General features: G+C 37.8%; 1 protein-coding gene across 1 annotated transcript in view; it reads left to right on the forward strand.

Annotated features, from left to right (window-relative positions):
* Nucleotides 1-265: 265 nt before the first annotated feature.
* ALDH1A1 (aldehyde dehydrogenase 1 family member A1) overlaps nucleotides 266-19,485 on the forward strand; it is a 54,040-nt gene continuing 34,820 nt past the window's right edge. Inside the window, exons 1-2 of the mRNA XM_067744156.1 lie at nucleotides 266-415; nucleotides 19,096-19,200. Of these exons, the coding sequence (XP_067600257.1) occupies nucleotides 350-415; nucleotides 19,096-19,200 (171 nt within the window). The 5' untranslated portion in view covers nucleotides 266-349. The remainder of the gene's footprint in view (nucleotides 416-19,095; nucleotides 19,201-19,485) is intronic.

Here is a 19,485-nt window from a genome sequence, read left to right on the forward strand (position 1 = left end):
ACATAATAACTGGCCTTAGTGGCCAGAGCAGCTGTGCTTCGTACCCTTATCACAGGTTTCGGCTTTGTAAATTAATTCGTCTGCAAATAGTGCCCTCTCTCCAGATGCAGCTTCAATGCTGTAGCACTGGTTTCTTAAGGATTTAAGTTTAAAGTCAAGGGCTTCCTGCCCTAGGTGTTACAAATAAGTAGTGTCGTTTTCTTTTTGCTCCCAGTTTGTTCATCCAATCATAACCCAGTATGCAAATAAACCTTAGCCCATGCAGATAAAAAGGAACAAATAAAGCCAAGTGCTCTATCAGAACCAAATCGCTGAGCCTGTCACCTGTGTTCCAGGAGCTGAACCAGAAATGTCGTCCTCTGCCATGCCAGATGTACCTGTCCCACTGACCAATTTGAAGTTTCAATATACTAAGGTTAGTACAACTTCTATTTGCTGTTTTGCCTCAGTTTTATAAAAACTACGTTTATTTAAAGCATAAAAGGTCAATTTAAGTAAACTTGTGTAAAGAGCCCTTTGCAAATATAAAAATAAAAGGCTTGCAAAATGCCGGTCTGGGTTTAGTGTCTTGATCAAATAATGAATTCTAAATTGTATCAGGCAACTTTTCATAAATTTATTTCTTAAAATATTTCTGAGTGAAAGGAATTCTCTTCGTTGTAAAAGGTTCTTGTGCCAGGATTCAGGGGACTTTACTAAGCAGTTCTATTAACTTTCAGCAGAGCCTAGCATGTGTGATAGGAGAGGCAAATACTTACTAGAGAAACTTACTGGAAACAGACAAACAAATGGGAATGTTTTTTTAAAAAGGAAAAAAAAAGAGAGAGAAACAGAGCATAGTGAAGTAACATGATTTTTATATATGTCAAATGAGTGTCAAAATTGAAAGACCTCAGTCTGATAACTGGATGAAGAAAACTCCAGTTACAAAAAAATTCATGGGACTTGCATTATTTAGCATATTTGGGGAAAGAAAGCATTCTTATTTATTTCTTCAGCCAAATTTGCTGCCATTGGAGCCAGTATGTAATTGTTAGCTGATAAATATTTACAGAAACAAGAGCAGAAGCCAGACCCAGATTTAAAAATCCACAGCTAGAGAGAAGGAGGAAATGGATCCTATTTGAGTCGATCAGGAGTATCTCTGAACTTTGCCTGTTTCACACTGTTACATTCCTGCTTTCTAGTCAGAGCCTAGAACTCCCAGAAAAACAAATAAAACAAACGAAACCAATCTAACCAAAATCATTTAAAAAGTGAGCTTTGTGGTGTGATGCAGAAAGGAAGGTAAGAAAGGAACTATTCCCACTCAGGGAGAGCCATTTTCCTGTCTGAATTAACCAATGAAAAACCAAGAGCATTATACGTTAATGAAAAAGTCCTGCTATTATTAAATTGTTTCCTTACTTGTGACCACGGATGCTTTTGAAATCCTAAAGTCTGTTACATTTTCATTTTCATAAGTACAACAAATGAGGAAGTTATTCAGCTGACTATTTTCCATAGGAAAGTGCCTGTAGAGATCAGATTGTGCCTTTAACATGGTTGACCAACAGCTACAAAGTGTATTAAAGTATTATTTTCACAAGCTTTTATTAAAAGGGAAAATATTTTTTGTCGGTTTGATTTTATTCCAAATGGGAATATGAAAAATGCGATGACACTATATATACCCTCCAAAAATTTTGCACTTGGCAAAGTTATGCCCAAAAGATAACAAGACTCCAGTTTTGCCAACTTTCTTAACTCTGTTATTCACAAGAAATTTCGATCCAAGGTAAGTACATTTAAAAATGCATTCACTTCATAAAGATCAAAACCATTGGCAATGATTGAATTATACCCTTACTATTATAGGAGTCTTTTTTTTTTTTTTCTATACTACCTGGGAAGATATTTTGGTAGTCTGAATGTCACTTTTTTTGAAAATCTGGTTTGTAGAAGTTTGCAGTCTTCCTTATATGAGAATCTCCAGGGACATCTAGTATGAAATATTCTTTCTACTGAATTAAGCTTCATTTAGTAGTTATTAATTAAACATGTGAGAAACAGTAGTAGACAAATGAGATGGTCCTTAAAATCTAACATACAAAAAAAATCTAACATACAAACACAGATCTAGTGATTCTTTAACACATAGAGATGATTTTAAGATTAAAGTCTCCTGTTCACTTAAAAGTCATTACACAAGAACACCCTCTAGGGAAACTAACTGACCTTCGTGTTCAAAAGGAGGCAAGATTCCAAGAGCAGAAATTTACTCTTGCATATAAGAACTTTTCTGGGTAAAAATGCCCAGTGCAAGTCAGTGAATTTTGATTGCTCACACATCTTCTCTACAAATCTGTTCTGCTCAGATACCATTTTATTGTCTGATTTATTGGTTACAGCATTTTCACACTTGGGAGGACACCAGTTATGTATGTAATTAAATCTAAATGGGTGAGCTTTTTCAAATGCCTTTGCATTTTCTTTTTACTGTGCCTCACTGAAGAATTGTATTGGATTTGCACTTGCAAGAGGAGTTGGAAAATGATGGTTATTAACTAAGTTTCCGGGTTGCAAACCAAATAAGCAAGGATTTTATAGTGTCTGAGAAATTACCTTCTATAGCTAGCCCCTAAACTCTTATTATTTTTCTCCCACTGTTTTAGTGTCCGTCTTTATTATCGCTAGAATATATTGGTCATTGGGGCAAGGCGGAGGGAAGAGACAAGCAAAATTGAGTAACCAAAAACTATTACAACTATGGTAGAAGAACTACACGCCCTCTCAAGCTTGAGACTGCCTCTCATCCAAACAAAAGACATCGCTGTCTCTTATGACTTATTTTCTAGTACAGTCAGTTTAATTTTTTAAGGTGCATAAAACAGAGATCAGAGTTTAAGAAATACTTTCTAAAATGATACCAAAGTTTTTAGAACTTAAAACCTCAATAACATCATTATAAATGCACATAAACTCAGATTTCATCTCTATTCTCATTTTCCCCCTTTCCAATTCTAAACAAACCCTACATCTGCCAACTCATCTGTTTTGTTGAGCTTTTAAATGATGAGGTTCTTCGGAAATTATGTGATCTTTGGGCAAACTACATTACCTCTCTCTGCCTTGGTTTCCTTACATGGAAAATAGGAATTCCTAAGGTGGAAAAAAGCATTAAATGAGTTTAATGTATTTAAGGCACTTGAAACAGTGCTTGGCACATGGGAAGTGATCGATTAACATTAGCTATCCTAGTCCTATTTATTTTTCTGAATTTCTTCCAATTTTCCAGAGCCTTCTTTTACTCAGCCTTTCCTAGACCTGTTTCCCACAAGTGTCCCTCTCATCTCATTCTCTTTTCCAAGGCTTTCTGTCACTCTTTCTTGCACAGTCATGCCCCACCTGACAGGACCGCATTGGAGCGAAGTTCCAGGGGTTGATCTGGGATTTCAGGGATCAAGAACTTTCTCTTACAGGATTTGGTAAATTTGTTTTCCATTCTCCCTTCGTAACACTGTTTTCTACCTTAAAAGATAAATAGAAAATTCAAGAAGAAAGCTTTCTCAGACAGGATTCAAACCCCAAAATATTTAACTTGACTCTTAAATGTAACTCATTGAATAATGATTTATTCATGCTGGAAAAGATCTTCATCAGCTAATGACATTTCACACCCCCCCACACCACCCCATACCCACACACACATGAAATATCATAGTTAAGTTTCATTGTGTTTACTCTGTGCCAATGACTGTTTAAGTCCTTTACAATGATTTTATTTACTCCTTACAATAACCCTATGAGGACGTTACTATTCCTGTTTTGTAGATGAGGACACTGAAGAACAGAGTGGCTAAGTAACTTGGCTTAAGTTACACAGCTAGTAAATGACAAAGCTAGACTTGGAATGCTGGCAGTCTCAGCCCTCACACCAACAAGTGACTTGTCTAAGACCAATATCACTACTTTGGGACATGGCGTTGCTGACATCCTATTCTACCTTTATTCTGTCTTTCATTTGTCCATTTCTGATTACTGGAGGGGCCATGCCCATGAGCCTTTCCAGCTGTTGCTCTGCTGTTCCCAGGCCAACAGGAGGAAGTTTGCCACCAACTTAGAAAAAGAGGAGAACAATAAGGAAGGTTGGAAATAAACATACTCTCTGCTTTGATTGAAAAGGCGGCCTTTGGGCTGGGAGAGACCATGATGCAGAGGACTTTGACATAGGTGTGCAATTTCTACGTGGACTGCATTTCTTCAACCCATAGGGAATAATAATACATTTTGGTTAGAGGAGGAGATATTTTCCTAGATTTCTGGTATTATTGTTTAACCCATGTGGGTTAAAGATATATTTTTGATAAAGAAGAGTTATGAATCATTGAATACTATGTGCTAGGCACAATTTAAAGTGTTTTCTTCCCCTACTATTATCTCCTTTTAAATTCTTACAACAAACAAATTCAGACCACATGCAGTTCCAAATACTCCACTCTCTTCACTCATTTCTCCCTTTTTCCCTTCCTCTCTCCCATTTTACCTCCCTTTATTTAACAAATCATTGAATGACTGTTCTGTGCTAGGTCTTATGATATAAGAAAGCTAGTATGATTCTTGCCTCATGGAGCTTATATTCCTGCAGGGTGTGGGGTGGGAAGGAAGGAAGCAAGTAAGTAAATACTTTAATCACAAATTGTGTTAAATGCTAAAAAGAAGAAAACAAAGCTGAGACAATATGAGGGGAAGAGCTTACTTTGGATGAGGTATCAGGGAAGGGGGAACCTGAGGGATGCAGAGCATAAGGTGGCCATGGAGCGTGGGGAAACAAAGATCCAGAGGTAATAACACGTGCAGGGACGTCTGCGGACAAGAGTTTGGTGTATTCAAAGAACTATCAAAAGGCAAACATAGCCGGAATAAAGTGAGGAAGAGAGAGCATGGAAGAGATAAGACTTGAGATGGAGCCTCCAGCCAGACTGCCTGATGGATTTCATTTGAGGGAAACCACTGAGGGGTGCTTAAAACAGGACAGGACTTATGTTGAAGACAAAGACGATTGTGCCGTGGCACTGCTTTCATTTGGGAAATCTTTTTAAGTCCCCACTGACTGAAGCAATATTTTGTTTGCTTTTGGCTTGGAAGCAGTTGAACAAATAGCTGGATGGCTGCAAGGTGCAGTGGCTTAACAAGATAAATCCGGCTTCAATTTCTAGCTCTTCTACTTATTTAATGATATGACCTTGGCCAAGCTTCTAATCTCCTTGAGTTTCAGTTCCCTTGTCTGTAAATTGGGAATAATAATGACTACCTTGGAAAGTGGCTGTGAGAATTAAGTGAGGTAATTTGTGTAAAGTGCCCAGCACTTATTAGCTCCTTGGTCCAGGCTCTCTTTAACCCTCTCCTTCCCAAGATGACTCCTAGAATTCTAAAAATTTTCAGTTGCCAATGTAAGTGGAACAAATACTTGCACTGCTTGTCAAAGTTCAAAACTACTTTCATCTGCTGGTCTCATCTGAAGTTCATAATTAACCACCGGGAAGGAGCTAGGGAAGATGTTACTTGTGACCCATTTTAGAGCTGAGGGACCTGAGCTCAGCTTAAGTGACTTGCCCAAGGTCACAGTTTTTAAGAGGCAAGCACAGAATGAACCGGATTCTGAATCTTATTTCAGATCTGATTCTTTTCCACATGATTTCATATTTTTCCTAAATATTAAAAATAGCATTTGAGTCTCACTGGATCGTCTCTAACAAATGCTTTTGCACCTGTTATTTAATTTGTATCATTCATTCCTTTATCCGATAGAGAGAATGGAAATTTGGATGATAAGAGAAGAGAGATAATTTGGACACTAGATCCCTAAACACGTGGACTAATAGAAAGAAGATACTCTAGAGCAGTATATCTCAAATTTGATTGTGTAAGTGCCTCAGTTAGAGACCATGTTGAAACACAGATTCTGATGCTGTAGGTATGAGGTGAGGTATGAAATTCTGCATCTCTAACAGACTTAAAGGTTTTGCTGATGCTACTCAAAGCATGGTCCATTGACCAGCAGCAACTGTCTAAAAGTTTTGGGTCAGCCTTATAACTTACCTACAGTGATCACCATCTAATTACTTAGGGACTTGACTTCCTATTTCTCCCAGAAACTCACTCACACCCAGCCAGGTCAGAAGCGCTTACTTTCTCTTTCAGTGCCTGAGTCCAGCAAGAACTATATCATGGCCACAAACCAGTGATGAAACCAACTATTGATTTTGATCCTGGGAGATAAACATTCTCTAAGAATGCAATATTTTAGCTTATCTCTGAAGACAGTATCTTGGCAAATTGTTTTGTTCTCTGGCACCTGCCTGGCTTCAAGAAAACCTAATCAACAAAATCCTAAAGTAAATAGCACATACCCAAAAGAGGGTGTTATTCCCATTTCATGAGGACCCTCAGGACTACAAGTGTTCACATGATTTCTTTAAACTGGACTTCACCTAATGGATTTGTCATTAACTACTTCTCAGACCAAGGGGGCAGGGTGAGAAAAACTCTTGAAGAGTATGAGAAACAACTCATTTGAAGAGCAACCCAAAGTTAGATTAGTGCCTCTGAAATGGCATGGGTAATCTACGGGATGATATAACCCAGATCAGCCAAAAAGAACCCTCATGGGAATACAGGCATTGATAAAATGGCCATAAACCTGTCTCAGGGTAGCAATTAGATGGCTTGGGGGGTGGTGGTGGTGGTGGTTTGTGTTTTCATAATGCTATTATAATTGTGGTCAAACCCATTACACATTTACCAGATTTAAGTGGCAACACAGAGCCATGTTCAAAAGAACAGGAGCAATAATTGCTTCATAATTAAACATTTAATTAAGAGCCACTGCTAATCTACAAATCAGAAAAGTAAATATTTGTGTAAACTGGATTTCATCACACTGATCCATTTGGAGTATACACACGTGCATATGTCTGTGTGTGTGTGTGTGTCTGTCAAAAGTTCCCACAAACACTGGCGATGCTTGCAAGGTATGTAGAGTGTTGCTAATATTTGATTTCTGATGTTATCTCTACCTGATGCCTTTATTGTAATGTTGGAATTATTAATGTATATTTCTTGGCTGGGGGTCTGCACAAACAGCACAGTTCTTAAAATTTTGCCTGAACAGCTACCTCCCTCACCCAGATCCCATTAACTGACTATTTCCACTGCTCTCCCAATACTTTTTCGGAAGTCAAAGGAATGCAAATATCAAACAACTGAATCATGCTCTCCATTTGGTACTTTCTTCAGAAGGAAGAAGGCTTATATGCGAGCAATTATATTATTGGGTCTTGATAATTGTTAAATATTAAATATATACAGAACTTTCTAGTGCTTCTGCATCTTACCTCTTTGATATAGGGTATATATGATGTATGGAAATTATCGACGAGTGTTTTTGTCATTTATGGGACAAAATGAAGTTGTGGCTCAAAACAGAAATGCTTTAGCATCTTTTCTTTTCCCCTAATTGAATTGAAAAGGCTGAAAGGTTTTTCAAAGAACAAGAAAGAATAGAGTATACACTCATGTTATTGAACTCAGACTATAATATAAAACAGAAATGAAAGGAAAATTTTATTTCTCTTACTTTTTTTTGGTCACCCCCTCATTTTGTTTTCATTCTTTTGACTGCAGTTAAGTATTTTCTTCCCATCTGTTATTTCCTCCTTAATTTCCTTTTAGACATTTTTACTTTGAGTCTCAACATTTTGCTTTGCAAAATGGGTTGCATTGGGGTTAAAAGTACTTGCTAGAGATCTAGCTTTGATTCTTTTAAATGTTTAACACCTGACTTCTGTTCAGTCTCTCTCTCTCTTATTATTGAACCCCCATCTTGTTCTTTCTCCCTGCCCTCACCCCCCACCCTCACGGTCTCTGGTGCTTTTTAGGTTCCTAATGCTGAGAAAAGTTTACACATTTACAGCATCCATCACTTCCTATACGTTTACAACAGTATCCATCACTTCACATGCCCGAGACCCAGGCTCTCAGGTTTGGAATTTCACACAGGTGACATAAAATGGAGAATATCATCAAACTTCCTCACTCTTGGCATGACTTAAAAGAAATTCTTTGTACGTTGAAAATGTGAAATCTGTTAAAATCTCTCTGCCACCAAGAAAGCATTGGCTTCTCTTATGGCATCTGGAGGCGCTGGCCAGGTTGCAGTCCTAAAGAGATAATGTGAATTTAGGGCTCCCCGAGGGACTGTTAGAGGGAGCCAACAGGTTCCAAAAATCTCATATCAGCAGATAAGGCTAATAGGTTTTATTTGCCTATTAGTCAAACCTAACTTGATCTAAGCCAGACATATTTTGAAGAAAGTGCTTATTTATTTAGAATTGTAGCTTTATACTAAACACACTAAGATATAATAACTTTTCCTCAGGAAAGCCTTTTTTTCCTTCAAAATTATGATTTATTGTTGGACACTAAACTACATTCAGGAAACAGCCAGTTTTTTTTATCAAAGGTTATGTACTGCATCTCTTAAAATCTGACATATCTAAAATTTAAAGAGTAAAAATCAATTTTTAAGTTGCTTCAACATTTCCATTGATTGTTTCCCCAAATAAGAAGCACTTGAAGTTTAAGAGTATGAATAGGCATCTATGATTTCCCATCAATATTGTGAACTTTGAGTCTACTGCACATATATATTATTCAAAAGTATCCTGAGTCCAAAATTCACAATTAGAATATAGTTAACATAATGGTTAAATAGGATCCAATAATTTTTTTTTTTTACTTTTATAGCATGATCCTTTCCCCCCTAAACTTGCTAAAGGCAAATAGCAAATGGAAAATGAGGTTGTAACCATGATAGATCATTTCAACAGGCCTAAAATAGGTTTCATAATCATTATAATAAACATTCATTAACCTACACATCTCCATATAACCATTTTATATAACTACAGGAAGGATGGTTATTCAAAAACATTCAGTCACACAGTTAGCTGGAAGGCAAATATAAACCCAATACAATTAAAACAGAAAAAAAGATGATTAAGATAGTCCCTATCAATAACTTCTCCACAGCTCAGGGTAAGAAAAAGATGGAACAATGCTTGCCTCTCATCTCATTATCTGTGCTGAGTTTTGTTTTCACGCTGCAAGGCCACTGTTTGGGGGAGAATGTGTATCATTCATAATTTGCAGACTATACTGCTGTGTCATTCTCCTCTAAAGCCTTAAGACGTCATGCCTGGAATGTTAGAATGGTCTCCAGGCAAATCCCCTGGACTGTCTGTGCTCCTCAAATCCATTTTGGGTACTGTAAAATCAATATTTCTAAAACATCCATTTGATCCTGTCACTCCCTTATGACATCCAGAATAGAGTCACTCAGGTATCAAGATCCACCACAAACTGGCTTCATTTTCACTGCTGGAACTTATCTAAGACTTGTTTGCACTGGAACTCTCTGCTTGGGGCTGATCTCTCTACCGTGTTCCAAACACCCCAAGAGGGTTCCCTCCTTCTGCTCCTTGTTTTCCTTTTTTTCTACCAATCCTATCTTCCAGATTGCATTCTTCCAGCCCATGGTCCTCTCTTCCATGAGTTTCACTCTGCAATTTACTGACTAAAGCACTGCTTTGGTCATTGTACTCTACAATCTTTAATTCTTTACTGGCTGATCTTGATATAAATATACTCTCCTCTTAGATCATAAACCACTCGGAAGCAGGGGCCAGAGCTCACTCATCTTCCATGTTTCCATATGACCTTACAGAGTATTTCTCAGCTATCTACACATTATTTGACAAACACTTTTCTGATCAAAGAAAAGTGACCATTTGGGATTATGTGAGTATAAGCACAAATTTAAACAAAAATTAAGTTCACTGTGTTTTCCTTTATTAAAGGTTAAAACTGAATAATGCAGAGTAGTTGCTGGTAATTTGGGATCATCCACAACTGATCTCTTCAGTTGCCTGGAGGCTGACAGATAAATTTGTTTTCTTTAATGCTCATTTACAAAATACTCACTGACTTTAATCTGAAAGGGGAGTTTTATGTGCAGTTTAAATGCAAGAGCCTGATAATAAAAATAGATGGTACATACATATTGTAATGGTTCTTTCACCAAAAGAGATTGTATGAAGGGATTAAAACAAGTTATAATGTATTGAGAGTGTATTACTGAAAAGTTGAAACCACAAATTATCAGGGTGAGAGGACTTAGGTGGGAGCTGGAAAGCTTCATCACAGGCCTATCAAAATATAATACATTCTGTCTCTTCTTTTTATGAGAGTTTTGGTGAAATTATACTGTGGAAGGGTGGAATTCTGGGCATATCTCTGACAGGGTGAGACTTTGTGCTCTCTTAGTTTAGAGATATAAAGTTGGAGGAGGGGATACTATCTTTAGGGCGAGAAGAGGCAGAATTAGACATCTGTGAGTGAATCTGAATCAAGTTTTGCAAGGCTGGCTCAAGAATCTAGAGCAAGTACCATGATGTCTTTAGTTTTCTGTTTATAATTTGATAAGCTGATACGTAGATAGCTAGCTTTAATTCAAAACAGAACATAATAAGTAATTTAATAGTAGGATATTAAAATGCTATGTTAGGAAAGAGAAAAAAAGAGGTTAAATCCAATCGGACAGACTAGTGAAATCTTCATGAGGAAATGACATTTTAAAAGAGTTTGAAGTATGAAGAGAAGAAAATAGTGAAACTCCAGTCTGAGGAACAGCATGAATCAAGGTATGGAGGAGAAAAAAATGCATGGTATTTGAGACAGTAGAATGAGGTTGAAATAAAGGGTAAATTGAGGAAAGAGTGGGATAAAAGGTTGGAAAAGGACATTGGGGCCAAACCATAAGACACCTCAAATGCCATGCTCAGTAGTTTGAGAATGGAGAACCACCTAAAAGTGTTCTGAGGAGGGGACAAAATTTGAACTGGCCTGGCTTAGGAAGGTTATGTTAACAGGGTAAAAATTAAATTTCAATTAGGCAGAGGTGGGGGCAGGGAGAACAGGGGAAAGTTTTTTATGATAGTATAAAACATAGTGATACAAAAGGATGAGTAGGGATTTTGTGTGCCATTAACAGAAGAGGGAAAGTGTGTGTGCATGTAAGAGAGAGAGAATGCAAGAGCAAGTTTTAGAACCTTAGTTTGAGTGAGAGCAGCATAAAGCTAGAGATGACAGTGAGCTGAACTTGCGACACTTAGATTGAGGTGCTTCCCAGCGATCCCATGTGAGGAAAAATAAGAGGTAAAGGCTAAAGACGCATGAAAGAGAATACTCTTTAAGAGTAATTACAGGATTCCATAAAATGCGTTTTTGATAGCTAGAATGCTGATTCACTCCAAGAGACGCTGAGTAAGTCAGTAGTTTTAATCTGAATTTATCTTTCTTCAAGTTGAACTAAGATGCCAATTTTTTTTGTTTTTTAGAAGCTAATAGGAGTTTTATGCTCTTCGTCTGTATTCCATTACCCTATCAGAGAAACAAGGATTTTCTTGATACCTCTATCTTTCTCAAACCTCCATATATGTGTCTTTGGACATCTAGTCTCTTTATCTGAACTGCTTTGTACTCCTCCCCCTTTATTTATTCACACCCACATCTTTTTCCTGTCAGTTCCAGGCTAGCATCACAATTCTTTTGAACGCCTCCAAATACATAGGTTATATTGGCAGGAACAGGCAAAGCAGGAGACTTATCCTTCCCCTTGTTTTTTAGCAAATCAAAATATCAGAGTGTACTCATGTGCAGAATATTATAGATATTACCCATACGTAGCTACTGGATTCTAGGTTCTTTGATTCAATTTTAAGTTATTTATTTAAGAGTTCTTTACTGAGGTTAAGGTCACTTGAGGACTGGGATTGTGCTGCACACCTTGGACACTTTGGCTGGGAATTTTTTATTCTGAGGATAAACCAGAAAAACAGACAAACATAACTTTATTCATCATATAAGTGGTACTTCTTAATTTGGCCTCATCAAATGTTTTTATTCTATGAAAAGATGAATATCAAAGCTCTATTAATTTCCATAATGAAATGCAAATTCAGGGCTGCAAAAGTTGAAACTCAGACTTTTTAAATGATGACATACTAACACTTCTTAATATTCTTTTTATTGTGTACAAAAAACAAAATTCCATTATTTTCTAGATCCTTCTGTTTCTTTAGATGCAGGTCTCTTTCTCATAGATAGCACTAAGAAATCTAGTACCTGATTTCAAATGAGGACAAATAATTTATTAGATAATCTTTTAAAAAGGAGAATGAAACCCTTATGCCTTTAAAAAGTCGATAAAAAATGTCACTAAGCCAATTTTTTTCTAAGCAATCTTCTTTTAAAATCCTCCCTCAGGCTACTTTCAAGACAGTAAAATAAAGGATCAAAAAATAGTCACTTATGATACCAAACCACCAGTAGCCCAAAATGAGCATGTTCAGAATCTTAAGTAGAAAACAGACAGTGATTCATAAAGATCAAGCCCACTCAAGCCTTCGCTCTTACCTCAAATTTATGGCTAACAGCATCTTTTTCTAGATTGTCTTCTCCAGTCTGTATTTTCTATTCTTTAAATGACCTCATATCTTAGTGAAATTTTAAAGTATTACCTTATCTTACTGTGTGTATGTGTGCAGGCGTGTGTGTGTATCTGTGAATGTGTGTGTAAAATGTCTTAAACGGCTAAAATATTCTTGGAGGGGGCAGGTAGGTGAGGGAGGTGAGGATGTAATATTGGCTTCACCTATGCATTCTGTAGTGCTTTAGTTTAAGTTTATAAAGAGTTTCCGAAATTTGCTGCATTATTTAAATGTCTTTTTAAAAATAGGTCTTTATTGGAGTATAATTGCTTCATGTTAGTTTCTGTTGCACAAAAAAGCGAATCAGCCATATGCATACACATGTCCCCATATCCCCTCCCTCTTGAGCTTCCCTCTCATCCTCCCTATGCCACCCCTTTAGGTCATCGCAAAGCACCGAGCTGATCTCCCTGTGCTATGCTGCTGCTTCCCACCAGCCAACTATTTTACATTCGGCAGAGTATATATGTCGATGCTACTCTCACTTCACCCCAGCTTCACCCTCCCACCCCATGTCCTCAAGTCCATTCTCTATGCCTACCTCTTTATTCCTGCCCTGCAACTAAGTTCATCAGTACCATTTTTTTTTTTTTTTAGATTCCACGTATATGTGTTAGCACATGGTATTTGTTTTTTTCTTTCTGACTTACTTCACTCTGCATGAGAGACTCTAGGTCCATCTACCTCACTACAAATAACTCAATTTTGTTTCTTATTATGGCTAAGAAATATTCCATTGTATATATGTGCCATATCTTCTTTATCCATTCATCTGCTGATGGACATTTAGGTTGGTTCCATGTCCTGGCTATTGTAAAGAGTGCTGCAATGAACATTGTGCTGCATGTCTCTTTTTGAATTATGGTTTTCTCAGGGTATATGACCAGTGGTGGGGTGCTGGGTCATATGGTAGATCTATTTTTAGTTTTTTAAGGAAACTCCATACTCTTCTCCATAGTGGTTGTATCAATTTACATTCCCACCAACAGTGTAGGAGGGTTCCCTTTTCACCACACCCTTTCCAGAATTTATTGTTTCTAGGTTTTTTGATAATGGCCATTCTGACTGGCGTGAGGTGATACCTCATTGTAGTTTTGATTTGCATGTCTCTAATAATTAGTGATGTTGAGCATTTTTTCATGTGCCTCTTGGCCATCTTTATCTTCCTTGGTCAAATGTCTGTTTAGATCTTCCACCCATTTTTGGATTGGGTTTTTTGTCTTTTTGATATTGAGCTCCATGAGCTGTTTGTGTATTTTGGAGATTAATCCTTTGTCTGTTGATTCATTTGCAATATTTTCTCCAATTCTGAGGGTTGTCTTTTTGTTTTGTTTATGGTTTCCTTTGCTGTGCAAAGGCTTTTAAGTCCCATTTGTTTATTAATTTTTTTTATTTGTCACTCTAGGAGGTGGGTCAAAAAAGATCTTGCTGTGGTTTATGTCAAAGAGTGTTTTTCCTATGTTTTCCTCTAAAAGTTTTATAGTGTCTGTTTTACATTTGAGTCTTTAATCCATTTGGAGTTTATTTTTGTGTATGGTGTTAGGGAGTGTTCTAATTTCATTCTTTTACATGTAGCTGTCCAGTTTTCCCAGCACCACTTATTGAAGAGGCTGTCTTTTCTCCACTGTATGTTCTTGCCTCCTTTGTCGTAAATTAGGTGCCCATATGTGCGTGGGTTTATCTCTGGGCATTCTATCCCGTACTACTGATCTATATTTCTGTTTTTGTGCCAGTATCATACTGTCCTGATTACTGTAGCTTTGTGGTATAGTTTGGAGTCAGGGAGATGATTTCTTCAACTCTGTTTTTCTTTCTCAAGATTGCTTTGGCTATTCGGGGTCTTTTTTGTTTCCATACGAATTGTAAGATTTTTTGTTCTAATTCTGTGGAGAATGCCACTGGTAGTTTGATAGGGATTGCACTGAATCTGTAGATTGCTTTGGGTAGTATACACATTTTCACGGTGTTGATTCTTCCAATCCAAGAACATGGTATATTTCTCCATCTGTTTATGTCACCTTTGATTTCTTTCATCAGTGTTTTGTAGTTTTCTGAGTAAGTCTTTTGCCTCCTTAGGCAGGTTTATTCCTCAGTATTTTATTCTTTTTGTTGCAGTGGTAAATGGGAGTGTTTACTTAATTTCTATTTCTGAGTTTTTGTTGTTGGTGTATAGGAAAGCCAGAGATTTCTGTGCATTAATTTTGTATCCTACAACCTTACCAAATTCATTCATTAGTTCTAGTAGTTTTCTGTTGGCGTCTTTAGGATTTTCTATGTATAGTATCATGTCACCTGCAAACAGTGACAATTTTACTTCTTCTTTTACAATTTGTATTCCTTTTATTTCTTTTTCTTCTCTGATTGCCACGGCTAGGACTTCCAAAACCTTGTTGAATAAGAGTGGTGAGAGTGGACATACTTGTCTTATTCCTGATCTTAGTGGAAATGCTTTTAGTTTTTCACCATTGAGTATGATGCTTGCTGTGGGTTTGTCATATATGGCCTTTATTATGTTGAGGTAGTTTCCCTCTATGCCCACTATCTGGAGAGTTTTTTATCATAAATGGGTGTTGGATTTTGTCAAAAGCTTTTTCTGCACCTATTGAGATGATCATATGATTTTTTATTCTGCAGTTTGTTCATATGTTGTATCACACTGATTGATTTGCATATATTGACAAATCCGTGCATCCCTGGGATAAATCCCATTTGATCATGGTGTATGATCCTTTTACTGTGTTGTTGGATTCTGTTTGCTAGTATTTTGTTGAGGATTTTTGCATCTATGTTCATCAGTGATATTGGCCTGTAGTTTTCTTTCTTTGTGACATCTTTGTCTGCTTTTGGTATCAGGGTGATGGTGGCCTCGTAGAATGAATTTGGGAGTGTTTCTCCTCCCTCTGCAATTTTTTGGAAGAGTTTGAGAAGGATCAGTGCTAGCTTTTCTCTAAGTGTTTGATAGAATTCGCCTGTGAAGCCATCTGGTCCTAGACTTTTGTTTGTTGGAAGATTTTTCATTATGGTTTCAATTTCATTACTTGTGATAGGTTGTTTATATTTTCTAATTCTTCCTGGTTCTGTCTTGGAAAATTGTACCTTTCCAAGAATTTGTCCATTTCTTTGAGGTTCTCCATTTTATTGGCATATAATTGTATGTAGTAGTCTCTTATAATCCTTTGTATTTCTGCAGTCAGTTGTGATTTCTCCTTTTTCATTTCTAATTTTAGTGATTTGCGTCCTCTCCCTTTTTTTCTTGATGAGTCTGGCTAAGGGTTTATCAATTTTGTTTATCTTCTCAAAGAACCAGCTTTTAGTTTTATTGATCTTTGCTATTATTTTCTTCATTTCTATTTCATTTATTTCTGCTCTGATCTTTATGATTTCTTTCCTTCTACTGACTTTGCGTTCTCTTCTTCTTTCTCAAGTGATTTAAGTGTAGCATTAGATTGTTTATTTGGGATTTTTCTTGTTTCTTGAGGTGAGACTGAATTGCTGTAAACTTCCCTCTTAGAACTGCCTTTGCTTCATCCCATAGGTTTTGGGTCGTCATGTTTTTGTTGTCACTTGTTTCTATGTATTTCTTTGTTTCTTCTTTGATTTCTTCAGAGATCTCTTGATTATTTAGTAGCACACTCTTTAGCCTCCATGTATTTTTGTTTCTTACAGTGTTTTTCCCTGTAATTGATTTCCAATCTCATAACGTTGTGATCAGAATAGATGCTTGATACAATTTCAATTTTCTTAAATTTTCCGAGGCTTGATTTGTGACCCAAGATGTGATGTATCCTGGAAAATGTTTGTGTGCACTTGAGAAGAAAGTGTATTCTGTCACTTTTGGGTGGAATGTTTTATAAATGTCAGTTAGATCTATCTGGTCTTGTGTCATTTAAAGCTTGTGTTTCCTTATTTATTTTCTGTTTGGATGATCTGTCCATTGGTGTAATTGGGGTGTTAAAGTCCCCTACTATTATTTTGTTACTGTTGATTTCTCCTTTCATGGTTGTTAGCATTTTCTTTATGTATTGAATTTCTCCTATGTTGGGTGCATAAACATTTATAATTGTTATATCTTCTTCTTGGATTGATCCTTTGATCATTATGTAGTGTCCCTTCTTACCTCTTGTAACAGTCTTTATTTTAAAGTCTATTTTATCTGATACGAGTATTGCTACTCCAGCTTTCTTTTGATTTCCATTTGCATGGAATATCTTTTTCCATCCCCTCATTTTCAGTCTCTATGTGTCCCTAGGTCTGAAGTGGGTCTCTTGTAGACAGCATATAGATAGGTCTTGTTTTTGTAACCATTCAGCAAGCCTGTGTCTTTTGGTTGGAGCATTTAATCCACTTACATTCAAGGTTATTATAGATATGTATATTCCTATTACCGTTTTCTTAATTGTTTTGGGTTTGTTTTTGTGGGTCTTGTTCTTCTCTTGTGTTTACTGCTTAGAGAAGTTTCTTTAGCATTTGTTGTAAAGCTGGTTTGGTGGTGCTGAATTCTCTCAGCTTTTGCTTGTCTGAAAAGCTTTTAACTTCTCCATCGAATCTGAATGACATCCTTGCTGGGTAATCTTGGTTGCAGGTTTTTCCGCTTTAATCACTTTAAGTATATCCTGCCACTCCCTTCTGGCCTGCAGAGTTTCCACTGAAAAATCAGCTGATAACCTTATGGGGATTCCTTTGTATGTTATTTTTTGGTTTTCCCTTGCTGCTTTTAATATTTTTTCTTTGAACTTAATTTTTGTTAGTTTGATTAATATATGTCTTGGTGTGTTTCTCCTAGGGTTCATCCTGTATGGGGCTCTCTGTGCTTCCTGGACTTGGGTGACTATTTCCTTTCCCATGTTAGGGAAGTTTTCCACTATAATCTCTTCAAATATTTTCTCAGACCCTTTCTTTTTCTCTTCTTCTTCTGGGACCCCTATAATTTGAATGTTGGTGCATTTAGTGTTGTCCCAGAGGTGTCTGAGATTGTCTTCAATTCTTTTCATTCTTTTTTCTTTATTCTGCTCCTCGGCAGTTATTTCCACTATTTTGTCTTCCAGCTCACTTATTCGTTCTTCTGCCTCAGTTATTCTGTTATTGATTCCTTCTAGTGTATTTTTCATTTCAGGTATTGTGTTGTTCATCTCTGTTTGTTTGTTCTTTAGTTCTTCTAGATCTTTGTTAAACATTTCTTGTATTTTCTCAATCCATGCTTCCATTCTATTTCTGAGATTCTGGATCATCTTTACTATCATTACTCTGAATTCTTTTTCAGGTAGATTGCCTCTTTCCTCTTTATTTATTTAGTCTTGTTGGTTTTCACCTTGTTCCTTCATCTGTGACATTATTTTGCCATCTCATCTTTTTTTTTTGATGAGTGGGATTGTGTTCCTGTTTTACTGGTTGTTTGGCCTGAGGCTTCCAACACTGGAGTTCATAGGCTATTGAGTAGAGCTGGGTCTTGGTGCTGAGATGAGGACTTCTGTGAGACTTCACTCTGATGAATATATTCCCTGGGGTCTGAGGTTCTCTGTTAGTCCAGTGTGTTGGACTTGGAGCTCCAAGTTCATGGAGCTTCCACCCGACCCCGGGCTCCATGAACCGAGATCCCTCAAGCCGTGTGGTGTGGCAAAAAAAAAAAAAACCCAAAACAATAACAAAGTAAAAAATAAAATTAGACTAGGAAAGTAACAGATATGTTAGAAAGAATGTAAAAATAAAAATATAGATGAATCAACAACTGGAAGGTACATCAGTGCCACAATAGTAAAAAAGAGGAGGAGGGAAAAGAAAGAAAAGGGGGGGAAGGCCTTGGCTGTGGAGGGTGGGGCCTAAGCAAGGGTGAGGTTTGAATGGTGGGTGGGGCCAGTGCTCAGGACCCACAGGGCTGGAAAAGGCCCTGGGGGCATGGGAGGGCGGGGCTTAGGCTCAAGGAACAGAAGGGGCACAGGCGTGCCCCCCACCCCTGGTCTCAGAGGGCAGGGGACCTCACCTGGGAGCCCAGCAGGCTTCCTGGGCTTGAGTGGGCGGGGAAAATGTCCTTCTCTCCCCTACTGCTCCTCTGGTCTGGGGTCTGGGAGGGCCCCTCCCGCCTGCCTCTCCTGATCTCCCCGAGCCTCCCTCCTATGCCCCCAAGGACACACATGGCCTGGAGGGGGCTTTGGAGGGCAGGGGATCAACCCAGGAGCTCAGCAGGCTCCCTGTGCCCAAGTGGGCCAGGCAATCTCCCTTCGCTCCTCTCCCGCTCTTCCCAGAGAGTCTCTCCTACCTGCCTCTCCTGATCTCCCTGGCCTCAGGGGCACCGATCCTGTCTGGCCTCCACTTCCCCTCCCCCCTCAGTCCCCCTACATCCTACCGGTTCACTCTGGGGTTCCTTCCGTCTCCTTGGGCGTCAGAGTCCCCCACCAGCAGCTGGCAGTCACCCTAGTTGTGGGGAGATGCTAACTCCATGTCTTCCCACACCGCCATCTTGACTCTGCCCTTAAATACCTTTTTATTTACCTTTTCTCCTTCTCTGCAGATATTCATAAACAATGAATGGCATAGTTCAGTGAGTGGCAAGAAATTTCCAGTCTTTAATCCTGCAACTGAGGAGAAACTATGCGAGGTAGAAGAAGGAGATAAGGTAAGTTTTATAACACTAGTTCCATTTTATGCCACCATTCTGAGCTCCCAATCTCCTTCCATGTTCAAACAGACATGTCATGAAAACATGGTTTCCAGGTCATCTGGGGAAATGTTCTTGGTACATAATGGGTACTCACTAGTCATGCAATGATGATGAGCCTGTGCTTGTGCTTCTGGGTGTGGTGATTCTTTTCATATTATTTTCCTTGCTTTTCAATTGAAATAGTGTCTGTATTTATTGTACAAATAGACTGCATATGAAGTGAGTGGTCATACATTTAAA

This window comes from Pseudorca crassidens, chromosome 7 (genome assembly GCF_039906515.1).
Source record: "Pseudorca crassidens isolate mPseCra1 chromosome 7, mPseCra1.hap1, whole genome shotgun sequence".
Lineage (NCBI taxonomy): Eukaryota > Metazoa > Chordata > Mammalia > Artiodactyla > Delphinidae > Pseudorca > Pseudorca crassidens.